This window comes from Sorghum bicolor, chromosome 4, assembly GCF_000003195.3.
Source record: "Sorghum bicolor cultivar BTx623 chromosome 4, Sorghum_bicolor_NCBIv3, whole genome shotgun sequence".
In the NCBI taxonomy this organism is placed as follows: Eukaryota; Viridiplantae; Streptophyta; class Magnoliopsida; order Poales; family Poaceae; genus Sorghum; species Sorghum bicolor.
The window spans coordinates 51566456-51582865 of record NC_012873.2 but is presented as its reverse complement, the minus strand read 5'-3'; the positions used below and the strand labels follow the sequence as shown (position 1 = coordinate 51582865).

Sequence of the window (16410 nt, the reverse complement as noted above, 5' to 3'; positions counted from 1 at the left end):
CTTGCAAGGATGCCCCCGTGCCTCCTATAACACCCCAAAATTTTCTAATTTTGGATTGTTATTATAAAACACTAAATTAAATAAGGATTTAAAATTTTTCTAAAATATTACAAGTTTTTTTTTATTAATTATTGTGATTACAAAATGAGAAAAATGTGGAATTTAAAACTTCAATAAAGAAAAGTGAAGGGTGTTTTGTTTTGTTATTGCGTGCTTTGTGCCCTAGCTTTGTTTGGCTTGCGTGACAACAATGAATTACAAAATTTCTAGCAAGCCACGTGTAGGTCCTTTTCGGTTTTTTTTTAAAAAAAACACACTAAAAGTTCTTACGAAAACTAATTCATATTTGAGTTAAAAAAAGGGTTGTTTTAAGAAAATAGGTTATGTTTTCAAAAAAATAGGAAAGAAGTCCAACTCCAAAATAATCCCTAAGTATTGAATCAAATTTGTTTTGAAATATGGTTTGAAAATAGTTTGGAAATTGGTTAACAAAATGGTTTAGAATTTCTGTTTTACAAAAAGAAAAGAAAAGAAGAAAGAGCTTTCTCTCCTGGGCCGTCTCCCTCTCCCCACGGCCCAACACCCCGCGCCCCCACTTGGGCCTCGGCCCAGCAGCAGCAGCAGTGGCCCGCACGCCACCCGCGCCTTGTTTGACCGCCAGGTGGGCCCCACTTGTCAGCGAGAGCGGCCTTCTTCCCCGCCGCGCCGTGCGATGCGGAGACCATCGCCACGGCTCGATCCGAGCACCCGCACGCGAACCGAGGATGGCCGCGGCCTATAAAGGCCCTCGGCTACACCCCGCGCCCCCCTTGAACCCTAGGGCACCGCCGCGGGCCACCCTAGAACCCTAGCAGCGCCGCCACCATTGCCACCGCCCGAGCTCCACCCGCCGTCGGTGATCTCCTCCCCGACCCCATCTTCGACGACGACGACCGGCCCTCGGCGTTCGCAGCGAGGTGACGACCACGCCCGTTCCCTTTCCGCTCTCTCTCCCTCTTCCGTTTGCGCGCACGAGCTCGCCGGAGCACGCCACCGCCGCGGCCAACCCCCGCCGCCTCGCGCGCTCGCCCCGGTCCCTCTACCGCGCGGCCGACCCGCGCAACGCACTCGCCGCGCCCCGCGCATCTCGCCCATGCCCTCGGCGTGGCTCCCCACGCCCTATAGAGCCGTCGCGGCGAGCACGGCCACCACGGCCATGGCGCCGCCGTGGCCAGGCCACCCCCCGGCCGCCGCGCCCACGCCCGCTCGGCCCGGTCCACCGTGGACCGGTGAGCCAGCCCCCGCGCCCCCTGGTCCACAGCCCCGCTGTAGACCCGCCAACCGCAGCCCGCCACGTGGCCGCCAGATCGGCCACCCGCAAGGCCCTGGCCATTTTGCAAAAAGCCCCCTGTGGTTTTCAGTAATCAACCCGCGATCCACTATAGTTCAAAAGTATTTCGAATTAGGTCCTGTTTTTAGCCGTTTAGCCACTGGATCCATTGGTTTTTATAGATTAAGTCCAAAAGGCTTTTAAAAATCAGTTTAAATTATATAAAATACGAAAATTAGTTTGGTTTATTCACAGTCTTGCCACTGATCTAGTTTTGGCCAAAGAATGCGCGTTTTATTTCCGATTGAGCCTGGTCTCGTCGCGTTAGTTTCATATCGCCGCGCTCTACGCAGTAGTATAAATATTTATCATGTAACTTATTTCTGAATTTATTGATTTAAATATAATTTGATTAATAGCTTTTAAATTTGAAATAATCTAGGGTTGTAATTCGGTTCTCGTTGCATTGTGACTATGTCGATGTAATATACATGTTAGCAGTGCTATATTTATTGTCTCATGTTTATGAGTATAATTAATCCGATTAATGTTTCGAATGCATTCCTATTTAATTAATTTAAAAACACGTTAGGTTTACACTTTGGTATTTATAATCAAATGTGAACTCAAATACCTCTTAATTATAATTTGGTTATTTAAACATGAAGCACATAAATAATTTAGTAATATTTATCTAGAGTCTTTTTGATTTAAAAGTAAATAATGTTTATAATTTTGATCTTTTGTAAATAAATAAATGCCCACGTTATTAATATCAACTTTAATGTTTCTTTATTAGTTATAACTTGATTAGTTTAAATATGATATGTAATCACTCGATTAGTTGCTTTCATATGTTCTATATTTCAAAACTATAAATGCTTGATTGGCTCTAGTGGTATATAATTAATTATAAATAGAATATGACTAACATTTAACCTTAACCTTTATAATCTCTTATAGCTTGGTCAACTCAACTTTTAGACAAAGTCTATCACCTCTTTTAATAAAATACGACTAGCGTATAGTCGTCTTCTCCGTTACACTTCGAACCCCGAAAGTCGTGTCCGATTAACGATAGCTCCGTTCTCAATCGTTCTTACATTGTCACGATCGTAGTATTAAGTCGTGTCGTTTAGTGCGCTCTTTCTAAGCTTTTCTTTTGATTGTTGTTTGTTCTTAGTCATGATTGTTTGTTTGTCTGTTCGTGTTGCTTGGTTGCTACGAGTAGAAGCGTGGTTCATCAACAGTGAAGATCAGGAGCTGAGGACCGACAGTCGAAGCAGAAGTTGGAGATCAGAAGAAAGAAGCTAAAGAATTTTGAGCAGATATACACTGGGAATTAAGGCAAGTGCAGACACCCTTTGATCATATAGTACCTATGAACTTTAAATACATTTACTTTCCATTGCATGTGTCTTAATACTGCAAACCCTAAGGACATGACTAGTCTTCTACTATATTCCTTGTATACCTGGGTTTATACATGGGTAGTATAGTGAATAGTAGATATGCTTAGTTGCTCTACTCATCTAATTTATATGATAAATGAAAGTAATGATCTTGCTTAATAAATTCTTCAATGATGACAAATGATTAAATGGTGAATAATGGTCACTTCGGTGATGGAGATGTTGCGGTGCTTGCGAGCATCGTGGGTTGGTTGAGGACAGGGGGAGCGGGTACTGTTGGTGGTCCGGTTTGCCGGGCGTACCCGTCTCTGCTCTCCGTAAGGACTTAGTCAGGGAGCGGCCCCCTGGGACTTACAGTGCAGCTCCAAGCTATATGGCTCTGGCTTGACTAATTAGCAGGACCTCCACTAGTAGGGTGTTACTTTCCGGGTAGGCGTGAGGAAGTAGCTTGGGTAATGAATATTAAGTTAGCGGCTGCTCGGTACGCCATGGCTATGGGTATCGACTGTCGAGCGCCCCGGCGAAAACTTGCGAGTGGCATCCTATTAGTTGGACCCTGTGAAAGGTCTCGTAGTGAAACCCTGCCTGCTCACCTTGGTAGTGTTTTGGGGAGTCGCGACCCCGGGCAAATGGGAATCACGACTTGGAGTGAACGTGCACACCTCTGCAGAGTGTAAAACTGATATATCAGCCGTGCTCACGGTCACGAGCGGCCCAGACCCTCACCTGATGAGCAAATTGGATTCACTGGATACTTGGAGATGGATCTTGGCGAGGTTGCTACCTCGTGTTTTGGCGGAATGGCTATTCCGTGTTGGCAGGATTGCTATCCTGTGTTAATAATTGGGGTTAATCCCTGGATTACTATAATGATTAGGATAGTCCTTTAAAAGATGCTAACTACTACTTACACTAATTAAGGGTTGGGTTTATGCTACTCATAATTAGTAGTAGGTTGTTCTAATAATAGTCATAATTAAAAGTGATCAACTAAAATGCTACCGCAATCAAACCAAGTCAGCTTTACCTTGTTTTAAGCCTTGCATGTCATTACTTTCCGTCTGTGCTTGTTGAGTTCGACATGAACTCACCCTTGCTATTCCCCCCACACCCCAGTGTGTAGTAAAGTGCTGCTCAGAAGAAGAACAAAGATGCTATGGAGTTTTCTAGAAGCTTATCAGAAGTGCTTGGCGTACGGAGCCCCCAGTCAACCGTCCCTGAGAAGAATGGAGCCTAAGAAGTTTAGCTACTCTTTCCGCGTACTCTGATGTTTGTAAGTGATAATATAAATATGTTTTCCGCTATATATAACATTGTTTCCTGATATTTCTATTCTTTGTTGTATGTGTGGACTTCCTGGGCACACATATGATGACTCTAAGCTTATTTTAAAAGCCAGGGTGTGACAGGAATGGTATCAGAGCAATGTTGACTGTAGGACGTATGCCTAGACAGCACTGGTCGATTTCTAAAGCTTATTTTGAGACAAAACTATTTTCTTACACCTTGACCCTTTTATTCTGACTATTTCCTCATCCTTGTCATGTTGTATCCACTCCTTGAATAGCTTCCTTTGAGCTATTTCTATTTATCTCCTTGGCTCTTATTTAGTTGTTTTACTAAAGTTTACAAAACTTGCTTTATTTCCAAATTCGATGGCCCTTCATCATCTCAGACTTACCTTTTAGGATGACCACCACTATTGAAGAAGTACGTGTAGTATCGTTGGTGTGTTGCGTGCTTGTTTTGTTTGGTTTGATGTTTTGTGTGTTGTCTCTATTCTAGTGTTTTGAAGGAGTTCTGGAAGAAATCGTTTGGGGATTAGCTCGATCTCTGTTAAGTGGGGTAGTGATCTCTCTTATCCTATCCATATCTTTTGTCAATCTTAATCCTGTCCAGCTATTCTCTCCTACCCTATGTCATACTCTTTGCCTATATTACTCTAGCTCATTCTACTATTGCCTAATGCCAGATGATTGATCCAAGTGGTGACATCAATGGAAAAAATATTGGTGATCAGAGTCAACCAATGACTTCTGCAACACAATTGAGCAGTGAAGAGATGATAGCTTGGCAATCCCAAATCCTAGAGATGGCAGCTGATCATATGGCTAGACTCCAAAAGCTTTTGATACTACAATCTTTACTTCTCCAAGGTGACATTGAAGAAGCTTACACCAAATGTCAGGAAGACCCAACTATGCTACCCTTGTCCCTAGTAAACAAGGAGAAGCCCTTGTCTATGCAAGATCAAGTACTACGTGGAGTGGGACCACCAAAAGATTCTCAGTTATATTTAGAAAAGAACATGACCAAAACTCAGGAAGGAGCAATGAAGAGACAAGTAATAGAAGCCTGGAAGAACATGAAAGCTAAGAAAGATGGTATTAATGAGGCACTTGGAATTCAAGAGCCGTGTCGCTGTTGTAGACATTATGGTTTGCCTTGTATTCAGAACAAGTTAGACGAAGGAAAGATTGAGATACACCAGGATCAACAGACTGAAGGTAACAAGAAAAGGAAGGCAATCTCCCTAGAGCCACTGTTAAGTGTTGAGCCAAATTTGAGTTCTACATTGCAGTTAGATTTTGCTCCAAACTCTCATCAGACACATTCATATCTTGAAGAATTAGATGCCCCTTCAGCTACACTTGCTATGCCAGAGATATGCCTAGATGGATGGACCATCACCTATACAGAACTTCAGCCTCGAAAGAGTAATCAAGCTAAGAAGCGAAATGATGAAGAGACTCCGTGGAAGGTGAACCCTCAGAACCAACAAGTTAGTAGCACTTTAGTTACTCCTAGCACATCAATTCAAGGAGCTCAATGTCAGGATAGCACCTACGTTAAAACTGTTAGCAATGTTTGTTACCAGTGTCATGAAGAGGGACATCACAAGAAACATTGTCCAAAGAAGTACCCAGTTCGTGACTATGTTAATGGTAGATTGAAACATGTGGATCTATGTACTGCTCGCGAAGCACAAAATGTGGTGTTTGGATCGATTCTAGTCAACTCAACTCCTGCCGCTGTTTTGTTTGACTCAGGTTCTTCACATTCTTTCATCTCAAATAAATGTGTTGCTGATCTTAAGATGCTTATGTTGGAAATGAAGAAACCCATACTGGTCAAATCACTAGGAGGGAAGATAAAAGCTAAACACATGTGCCCAAAAGTTAGTCTTGTTATAAAAGGTGTAAATTATGAGGTGAATCTTATAGTCCTAGAATCATTGGAGATTGATGTCGTTCTTGGAAGAGGATGGTTAACCGCTTGTCACGGAAAGATTGACTGTACCCAACACTCAGTATCTCTAACCACCCCATCAGGAGATAGGTTTGCGTATGAAGGTATTCATCCTCACCCCAAGAATTGAAGGACTAATGGAAGGATGGTGCCGATCATGAGGCAGACAAAAAAAATGTGGACCTTATATAGAGGCAATGTATTCTCAACATCTGATGTGAAGCAAGTTATATTAAGGGACCTACATGGATTTGAGCTAGTCTATGATGGTCTATGAAATCTGAAGTCAGTTGTGTCTATTAGCTTAAAAAGATTTTGTATTCAAGTCACTTGTAATCTTCTTTGTAAAATGAGATGTCTTGTTCATTGTACCTTATCATTCTTAAGCTTCCAATATGAGTTATGAGTTGTTTGACCAGATGTTCAATCTATTTATGGTAACTGATGGAACCATGGACGAAGCACATCGTGCTATCCCAACATCAATTTGTAGTGCTTACCTGTGAAGCTAACTTAAATTCTTCATACAAAATGAGTCGACATCATTTGTGTAGTTCTCTCTTGCAACATTCTCCCGACACTGCAAGTAGTAGGTCAAGTCGGCTTAGGATCCATCTTTGGAGACAAAAAAAAATCATTGAAAGTGTGATGCCTGTTGACATGTCAAAGCAAGGCATAGGAAACCAAAGTCCCAAGATAAGATGTATTTTTCACCCTGGAATATATGATGGACTCGTGACCAAATTCAGAACCTGAAGGTGCAATATACCACCATACCATTATGGTCAATTTCTCAAGACCCCTTGGATTGTTTTCTCAGGTGGTGTTCAAGAGTTTTCTCCTAGATAAATCTTTTGTCTTTTAACTTAAGTCTCACACTTTTACTAAGATAACTAAGGTTATTCTTAATCTATCCTTTCCAATCATTATGTTGTTTCTCTCCCTGTCTCTCAGAATCTCAAGAGGTGCAGTGTTTTGTCGAACTAGTAACCTCCAAAGGAAAACTTTGAAGATTATCTACTGACAAGATGAGTATTCTTATACAGGAATTTGGAAGATAAGCTAACACTTGGTTTAAGTGGGGTAGCGTCCGCTACGATCATCACTCTTGAAAATCTCTAATCAGAAAGACATGGAGAACTATATATTGATCTTTATCATTCTTGCGATGAGCCCTTATCAATTTTGTCAACATGTAATCTTGGATCCTACGTCTCATAGGACTACAAATGATTAAGCGCGAAGACTTAAAAAAAAATCTCAGTCCTTGTCAAGTTTTGCTAATTCTTTATCCTTTCATCTTCTATCTCATAAATCTTGAATCAAGGAAATTATGAGCACCATAACATGAATCTTTATCTCATATGTATCATCTCTTGTTAATATTGGTTCCTTGCCCTTGCATCTTATCATAATTCATGATCCAAAGATCAATTCTTATCTCATACGTTTATCTTCCCTTGTCATCAATCTTTACCATACACTTTACCCTTATGTCTATATTAATCCTTTGATTATATCTTGAAAGTCTCGAAACAACTTTGATGATCTACTTTATCGTTCTCTCTAGTTTCTTCAAATCTCGGGACGAGATTTATGTTGAGTGGGGTAGATCTATAACACCCCAAAATTTTCTAATTTTGGATTGTTATTATAAAACACTAAATTAAATAAGGATTTAAAATTTTTCTAAAATATTACAAGTTTTTTTTTATTAATTATTGTGATTACAAAATGAGAAAAATGTGGAATTTAAAACTTCAATAAAGAAAAGTGAAGGGTGTTTTGTTTTGTTATTGCGTGCTTTGTGCCCTAGCTTTGTTTGGCTTGCGTGACAACAATGAATTACAAAATTTCTAGCAAGCCACGTGTAGGTCCTTTTCGGTTTTTTTTTAAAAAAAACACACTAAAAGTTCTTACGAAAACTAATTCATATTTGAGTTAAAAAAAAGGGTTGTTTTAAGAAAATAGGTTATGTTTTCAAAAAAATAGGAAAGAAGTCCAACTCCAAAATAATCCCTAAGTATTGAATCAAATTTGTTTTGAAATATGGTTTGAAAATAGTTTGGAAATTGGTTAACAAAATGGTTTAGAATTTCTGTTTTACAAAAAGAAAAGAAAAGAAGAAAGAGCTTTCTCTCCTGGGCCGTCTCCCTCTCCCCACGGCCCAACACCCCGCGCCCCCACTTGGGCCTCGGCCCAGCAGCAGCAGCAGTGGCCCGCACGCCACCCGCGCCTTGTTTGACCGCCAGGTGGGCCCCACTTGTCAGCGAGAGCGGCCTTCTTCCCCGCCGCGCCGTGCGATGCGGAGACCATCGCCACGGCTCGATCCGAGCACCCGCACGCGAACCGAGGATGGCACGCAAAATGGAGCCTAAGAAGTTTAGCTACTCTTTCCGCGTACTCTGATGTTTGTAAGTGATAATATAAATATGTTTTCCGCTATATATAACATTGTTTCCTGATATTTCTATTCTTTGTTGTATGTGTGGACTTCCTGGGCACACATATGACGACTCTAGGCTTATTTTAAAAGCCAGGGTGTGACACCTCCCGAGGAACCTATTCCAAATTGTGATTGTGGACATCCGGCACACGTGAGCCAGTCGAGACATCCGGATACTGCGGCACGTTGCTTCTATACTTGTTATAGTTATAGCGTAAGTCACTGTGCCCTTTGTTTTTCTTATTGGTTTTTTATCTTTTTATTCCCAATGAGACAATTGAAACTCTTTTGTAGCCCTACTTCCGGTGCTTTTTCTTCCAATGGATCGACGGGCCGGACAAGTTTGACCCAAGAATTCTGCTTTTCTACCCCGGCGTTGATCATTGCAAACGTGAGTTGTATACTCGCTGGGTTCCGCCCCCCTAACCCTCCTCCTATGACGGAGGAAGAGAAGGTCGTCGCCTCTGCACGGCGGCTCGAGGATCCTCCAAAGTGTCATTGCGGAGAACAAGCCGTGATAAATCCACGGAATGAACTAGAGTTCGTTTGTCCTCTGCGGCGTGAAGTAAGTTTTGATTCAATCTTAAAATTTCAGTTGATATATGTGTGTTCTAATGTGTTCTTTTTGTAGGATCGTGGTTTTCGAAAGTGTCGTTTCGCGGAGTGGATCTATGGTCCAAAGAGCCATTGGCCAGAGCCTGAGAAGCAGGAGGAGGTTCAAGAGTGGAAGAAGAAGCGGAGGTCTATTGCGCCTCCCGTGATGTGCAAATGTGGTGTTGAAGCTAGCTACGGCCTAGTTCCTTCAGGTCTTGGGATTGGCCACTTCTGTGGCCACATGATCGACTATGATGAGGTTTGCTAGGACTGTGCACATTTAGTACTAGTATACTCATATATTTGTTTTTGTACGCTAACTTTGTATTCATATATTTCTCGTAACAGAGCACTCAGAAATGCAAATGGGAATCATCTGATGATGTGTTTAAGTTCAAAGATGAGTATAAGGCAAGAGTAGCAGTTCGCAAGACGAGAGGTTATCCTGCAAACTACGTCACTGATTTTGTGAAGGACCATAAGAAGAAAATGCTTGCATTCGCCCAGGAGTTGCGTGTTCGTAACCCTGCGAGTATTGCATGGAAGAAGTGGTCCGAGGAGAGGGAAAAGGAGATAGAGGAGTACCGTGCAAGGAAGGCTGAAGAGGATGCAAGGAAGGCTGCGGAGGAGGCTGAGAGAGCTGAGATGCAATGCTTGAACGATACTATTGCCTCATTATGTGCTAGTGAGTCATTTAATTTTTGAAAGTGAAACTGTTAGTTTCTCTGAAATGAATATGTTATTAATTCTTTAAATTTTGTACTTACAGAGATTGGATGCACCGGAAACTGGCAAGCAGATGTGGGCCGTGCTAAGTACGCGGAGAATATGATATTAGGGCGGGAGGCTGCAGTTGGTGGCACCGCTAGCCGTCCGATTGTGGTCGAAGAGGAGGACGAGGCGGAGGAAGACGACGACACCGGAAGGATAGGCGACCTCATTCGTCTTGCCGAGGAATTGGGGTACCCTCAGGACGAGCATGACTACGAAATGGGAAGGATAGGCGACCTACTTCGTCTTGCAGAGGAGGGTGAGGCGTCAGGACCGATGCCTGTCGGTGCCTTAGAGGAGGGTGAGGCTGCATACCACAACCAGAAGACATCGGTCTATGACTCATGGTGGCCAACAGACATGACCGAGGAAGAGGGGCAGTTATACTCTCAGGCGGCAGAAGAGGCAGAGGCAGCTTACTACGAGAGACAGGCTAGTGAGGGCAAGGCAGCGGAGGCAAGCATGGGTAAGGAGGTTGTAGTGGACGATTGGGAGTCCGAGGACGAGTTGCTTACGCAGTGGTGCATGCAGTTTGATTGATGTGGTAATGTATGTCAGTGGCTTAGGGATGAGACTTTTGTACTTTGAAACTTGTCATGTAATAATTTGTATTCCGACGTATTTCAATTTGATCGCTCCTCGCCAAAGTCCACAGCTGTCAGAATGTTTAACTAACATAACAATTGAAAAAGATTTTGTAACATGTTTAACTAATATAACATTTAAAAGTTTTGTTTCTTGCATGTTTACTAGCTAGTTTTTTGTGTAATATTTAAAAAGAAATAGAGGAAGTCACTTTGAGTAGTGCTATGAAAGGTACATGGGGTTCTGGCCAATTTTTGGCTACCCCGCCATGGCTGGGGGCGGGTTAGGGCTACCCCGCCATGCACCATGGCAGGGTAGCCCTAACCCGCCCCCAGCCATGGCGGGGTAGCCAAAAATTTGCGAGACCCTTTGCTGCACTACCGTTGTTTGGTATTTTGTTAACCGATTGTTCGGGTTCGCAGCTGGTTTGGCAATACAGAGATATGTCACTACATGACAAATCCGAACAACTAAATTAATTCACACTAATTCTTAAAAAAAGGCACATCAATTATCTAGAAATGTCACAGGTACCAACGTGCTGGAAATAACAATATGTCACAGGTACTACATGACAAGTCCCAACTGCTAAACATGTCTAATCTAATCATCGCCAGGGGTGTAGCGGTTTCGCGGCTTCCGTCGCCTCCTAGGATTGGTAGGCACCACGTTGCTTGTCCACCCCACGTCCGTGCGGTCTCGCCGCTGCCTCTCGCGCTGCCGCCTATGGACACGCTCCATCTCCTGTGTGGACGAAGTACCCTGCAAACAAGCACCCTAATGAGCAATTTTAATTTTTGAATCATGCAAATATAGAAAAGTAAAAGCACAGCATAGGCACCTGGTGCTCGACGTGTGTGTACTCCTCCTGTGTATACTCCACCCCCTGTGTGTACTCCTCCTGTGTGTACTCCACCCCCTGTGTACCAATAGGAGCACCGCCTAGCTGTGAGGTACCCATCTCCTCGTGACCGGTGAACTCCCACTGTAACTCGTCGTCGTCGTCGTCGCCACTAGTCGTGGAGTACTGAAGGGCCTCGTCCTCATCGTCCACGTCCGCTGGACCCTTCCCTGTGTACTGCGGAGTACGTACAGAGGAGGAAGCGGCCCTAGCCGAAGTAGCTCTGGTGGACATCGAGGCCGTCTGGCTCCTAGACAACATGGGGTGCAACGGAGGCGCATATGTCGTGTCTGCACAGCTCAGCTTAGCCGCTAACTTCTTGCAGCCCTTTTTGATTTTCTGCAGGATAAAATGACAACATGCATTATTTAGTTGTAATTGCTTTGTAATAATGAATTATTTTTTCGAAAGTACCTTGACAAAGCTGCGAAGAGGGTTGCTCTTGTCGTCTCTACTCCGGAACAGTTGCCTACTAGCTTCCTCGGAGTAGTTAGACAACTGTTGTGACTACAACATCACACACAAGATTAACTCGATCATTTGGACAACTGTTGTGCCATAAACATCAAATAATACATGAAAGTCCAAGATACTTACCACATATCTATTTAAGGGGGCCCTAAGAACCTGTTTGTCAACCCTTTGCACCTCGTCGAATGCATCGGCGATGTCATCCTCACCACCCTCATCTGCAGGGGTGTTGGTGTACGGGACCATGATATGAGTCTTCGTACTCCGGTGCAGCCACTGTAGGTACTCCATCCATCTGGCCGGGTCGTGCGGTGGTAGTGAGTTGACGAGGGGAACCTGCCTGTGATACCAAGTCTGCAAATGTGCATCGTGCCTGACCGCCCAATCCTTTTGCGTGGACCGAAACCTGCGATCAATCCTGCAAAAATATATTGCATTAGCAATGAGCCACTTAATGGAAACAAACAAAGTGCCATCATACCTATGCAGCTCAGCGTTTGTGGAATACAGTGGTGGAATCCCCTGCAGCCTCCCAAACTGTCTGTAAACCCTGCAAGGGTAGTGCATCTCGACCACGTGGAAGAAGATCAGGGGGCCATCGTAAAGCCAATCGCTATCCTCCTCGTCGCAGCGTGGACTAAGGTACCCCTCTAGCTCCCACCGAGACCACGGTGACCATGTGACCTGCAAAATTTGTAAACTTATTTTTAGTATTTCAAAATAAAACGCATTAATAGTGCATTTAGTACTAAAAGTGAATTGAACTTACGTAGTTGTGTGTCAACACGTCTAGCTCGTCAGTGTACTGCCTGTACCTCCTGTCTGCTTCGCCCCTGACTACCTTAGCATCTGACCAGAGAAAAAGGGCGGTGGGTCCAACATCTTCATGCACCCATACCTGCAATTAACACAAACATAATGTCATAAATGCCTTAAGTGTTGTGAAGAAATCGAATTAGCAAATGCACTTACAGGCAAACCCGGAGGTTTAGTGGGCCTTCCAACTGAAAAACGCTCCCAAATCCAAACCTGAAGTAGATATGAGCAACCACCTAGGTTTCCATTCGATGACTGGCGACGACAGGCCTGACAAAGCTAACGGTATGTCCATGCAAGCACCGCGCTACCCCAACTGTAGCCGGCAATGTTGTCCAGTGGCTGCATAAGGATCCTCAGGAAAATCCAGCTGATGCTGTCTCCTGAGGAATCAGGGAACAAGAAACCCCCCAAGAAGTGCCACAACCACACCTTTGCATACATCTCTACCTCATGATCTGGAGCATCAGGCGGTGGTCCTGCACCAAAGTTCTGTGTAATCCAAGACGTCGACACTCCTGAGGTCTTCCTGCAATTACAAGTAAACAAATATTGTATAAATATAGATTTATCTAAAATGGTTGTATTAGTAATTTCAATGGGACTCAAATATGAACTTACTTGGTGCCTTTAACTTCAGCATCAGATGGCCGCCTACCACAAAACTCCTGTACCAAGTCTAGCCAAGTAGACTCATCGACGACCCCAGTCACCGGATGACCAGACAAACTCAAACACAATATCATCTTCACATCCTGCAATGTGATAGTCATTTCTCCACAAGGTGTGTGGAAGGTGTGCGTCTCTGGTCTCCACCTGCATCGTTATAATGTTGTGTATATCAATTATTTGAAGGCACATATTTAACAAACAAATTAAAGTAATGTAAAATGCTATGTTACCTATCAACAAAAGCAGTAAGAACTGCAGGGTCTAGAGTGGGAAGTCCACTGTTGTAGACCCGGACAATCTCAAGAAAGCCTGCACGACGAATGTACGGCGCGTATTGCTCGTTCTAGCTGTGTACGTGGTGCGTGCGACCACGAAGCACACACAACGGCCTCTGCTGCTCCGACAAGGCCTTGGCCCGGTGGTCCTTGTCGTAGTCCGCCTCAATGAGGCTAAAGCGGGGATGAGGTGCCCGCGCCGCCATCGTAGCCCGTCTGTTTCAAAAATGAAAGAAACAACATTAGTACAATTAATAACATTAGTAATAAGACAAAGCAAGTAAATTTGATGACGAATAACATAAATGCATGTTTACTAAGAATTTTGATAAGCACAAAGATTAATAAACAACCTCTTGTGTACCCCTCCTATGAAATCTAGCGTTATGACCAGGTTTCTTGCAAATGCTGCATAGGTTCTGCGCACGTTCTTCATTGAAGTCACCGCCACCATACATGTCATCGACATAACCTTTCATATTGTCCATATCGCCTTTCAGTCGCTTCTTCTTCCTCCTTCCCTTCCCTACCTTTCTTAGGTCCGGATAAGGCACGTAGTCCTCACCATAATATGGAGGCCACTGCGACTCGTCAAGGTACGGCTCGAAGCTCTTCTCCCAAACATTTTGGGTGTTGGCACGGAGATACAAGGGTGACATGTATGGTTCAACTGTATAGTCAAAACCTCTAAGCCGACAAGACGTAATCATGTGTGAGCAAGGGGCATGCATGATCTGAGGTACGTTGCAACTGCATTCTACTTTTTCAAGATCCACACGGTACGTTCGGCCACCAAATCGTTCGCCGCCAAGGTTTGTGCCCCCTCTAGCTCGTACGCTAAAAACAAGTCTATCTCGTCCATAGGCCTCGCCAACCTGTTGCTTCGACAACTCCTCAGCCTCCTGCAAATATTCGTGTGCAGCCTTCCCCCATCTTCCAAGCTCCTCTTCATTCCTCAGGGCTAGGCCATACCGCGTAACAAAATATTCATTGCACTTCTTAAAAGAGAACTCAACAATACCGGACACTGGTAGAGATCGAACGCCTTTGAACACACGATTGAAAGACTCAGAGGAGTTTGTTGTCATTATGCCATACCGAAACCCACCCTCATCATATGCTAATGCCCACTTCGCTTTATTTTCCATCTGCTGATCTAACCATGCCTTGCCCGCTCGGTTCATCATCTTCTGTAGTTCCGCCATTGTTTCCTTAAACTCGTGTTCCGTACGTTTATTACAAAGTTCCTTTAACTTGTCTGCCACCTCCTTCTTCCGTTGACGGCGCCAGAAATTAGCGGCAAAATGCCTCATGCACCAACGGTGCACTAGGGGTGGGTGCCCATCAATGTGTTCACCAGCAGCATTAAGAATTCCAATGTGACGGTCCGATATCAAACAAATGGTGCGAGAAGGACCAAGGACGTGAAGACGGAGCAGACGCATGAACCATGACCACGAATCATTGTTCTCCCCCTCTACCAAAGCAAAAGCCAGTGGCACAATTTGATTCTCAGGGTCTACAGCAGCAGCCATCATCAATGTACCTCTGTATTTGCCAGTGAGAAATGTGCCATCAACTAGAACAACTGGCCGGCAATACTGAAATGCATGCTTACACTGATCAAAATACCAGAACACACGGTACAGAATATGCCTCAACGGGTTCTGAAGATAAAACCCCCCTGTGTATACGAAAAATCTCATGCCAGGGTTGAAGTGTTGCATTGCACACAAAATGCGTGGAACCCTGTTATAGGCTTCCTCCCAACTACCCCACCTAATTGCCAGGGCAATTTGCTTTGCCCGCCATGCCTTTCCATATGTTACCTCATACCCAACAAAAGTGGCTATGGTCTCCTGCAAGAAAGACATCGATACGTCGTTGTCCGCATCTACAAGACCCAATATACGGCGAGCAAGATACCGAGCCGTCAACTGGGGATGGTACCGTTTGCCCTTGTTAGTCTGGCATCTGTGCGGCTGCTCCACTGAAGTTACCTTCCACTTCCCATCACTCGACCGTTTCCGTGCATTCAACTTCCACGTGCACGGGAACCCTGCCTTGCATACTATTTAAAATTTTACCTCCTTGTCGGAATGCCGAACTGTGTACGGCCTATGATGATACACAGCATAGTCCTGAACGAACAACTTCATCTCAGACATCGTATTGAAAAGCATTCCCTTCCTGAGTATTAAATTTTCATGGTTGTACAATGATTCCTTACAAATCTGCAAACCCGTGTCACAAACCGCCATATGCGACATGCTGACATCCATATAATTTGGAACACCGGTAAAGGGCAAGCCAGCCTCCCTCAGCTGTCTAAGCTCTGCCGATGTATAAGAGGGTGGTGCAACGTAAGGTTCCGCCACTCGAACCCGACCCCATCCTTCGTATTCCTCTCCATCAACTGGATACCCTGTGGCTAAATTGCCCTGAGTTTGCGTTGCATGAAGTACCTCAAGCGGAACTCCTGAGGGCATGCCACGAACCGGTGCACACATGCCAGGTGAACCTACTTCCTCATTTTCTGATTCCTCAGAATTAGAGCAAACATCATCACCAATCATTTCATCCTCTGCCGCCTCATTCTCCTCTTGTTCAAACTCGTCTACATCAAAATCATTTCTTATTTGACCAACTGGAGGAGATTGAACCCGCTCCTGCGTCCAATTACCATCCAAGTCCATACTCTCCATAGTTTGTTGGACCTGCACACCACAATCACCACCGTCGTCGAAGGACGGCTCCTCATTCTCAACAGTCTCCAACACCAACTCAGCCATGCCTACATTCGAACCTTGGATGACCCTATTGTATCGGGACCACTCAGCTTGGTTGCACAACTCCATCATCACATAGTGTGCCCTATTCTTTCCAACATCAAACCTACCCTTTAGTGT

The 16410-nt window shown here is 44.2% G+C and overlaps 1 protein-coding gene and 1 long non-coding RNA gene across 2 annotated transcripts; one reads left to right on the top strand and one right to left on the bottom strand.

The window, feature by feature from the left end:
* LOC110434808 lies at window positions 9149–10321 on the top strand. Its single transcript, XM_021459536.1, has 3 exons — window positions 9149–9269; window positions 9359–9695; window positions 9780–10321. The coding sequence occupies exons 1-3, from the start codon at window positions 9177–9179 to the stop codon at window positions 10319–10321; spliced, it is 972 nt and encodes a 323-aa protein (XP_021315211.1). The 5' UTR covers window positions 9149–9176.
* On the bottom strand, window positions 11251–11912 carry LOC8058647. Its single transcript, XR_002451949.1, has 3 exons — window positions 11865–11912; window positions 11682–11774; window positions 11251–11606 (listed from the first exon to the last, which is right to left on the bottom strand). It is a non-coding gene; the product is annotated as an uncharacterized LOC8058647 (long non-coding RNA).

What these genes read in the sequence shown, in the direction of transcription:
- LOC110434808 (XM_021459536.1), top strand. Translation starts at nt 9,177, where the DNA reads ATGTGCAAATGTGGTGTTGAAGCTAGCTACGGCCTAGTTCCTTCAGGT. An exon ending in ACATGATCGACTATGATGAG is followed by an intron (nt 9,270 to 9,358) that starts GTTTGCTAGGAC and finishes TTCTCGTAACAG; the next exon opens with AGCACTCAGAAATGCAAATG. An exon ending in TATTGCCTCATTATGTGCTA is followed by an intron (nt 9,696 to 9,779) that starts GTGAGTCATTTA and finishes TTGTACTTACAG; the next exon opens with AGATTGGATGCACCGGAAAC.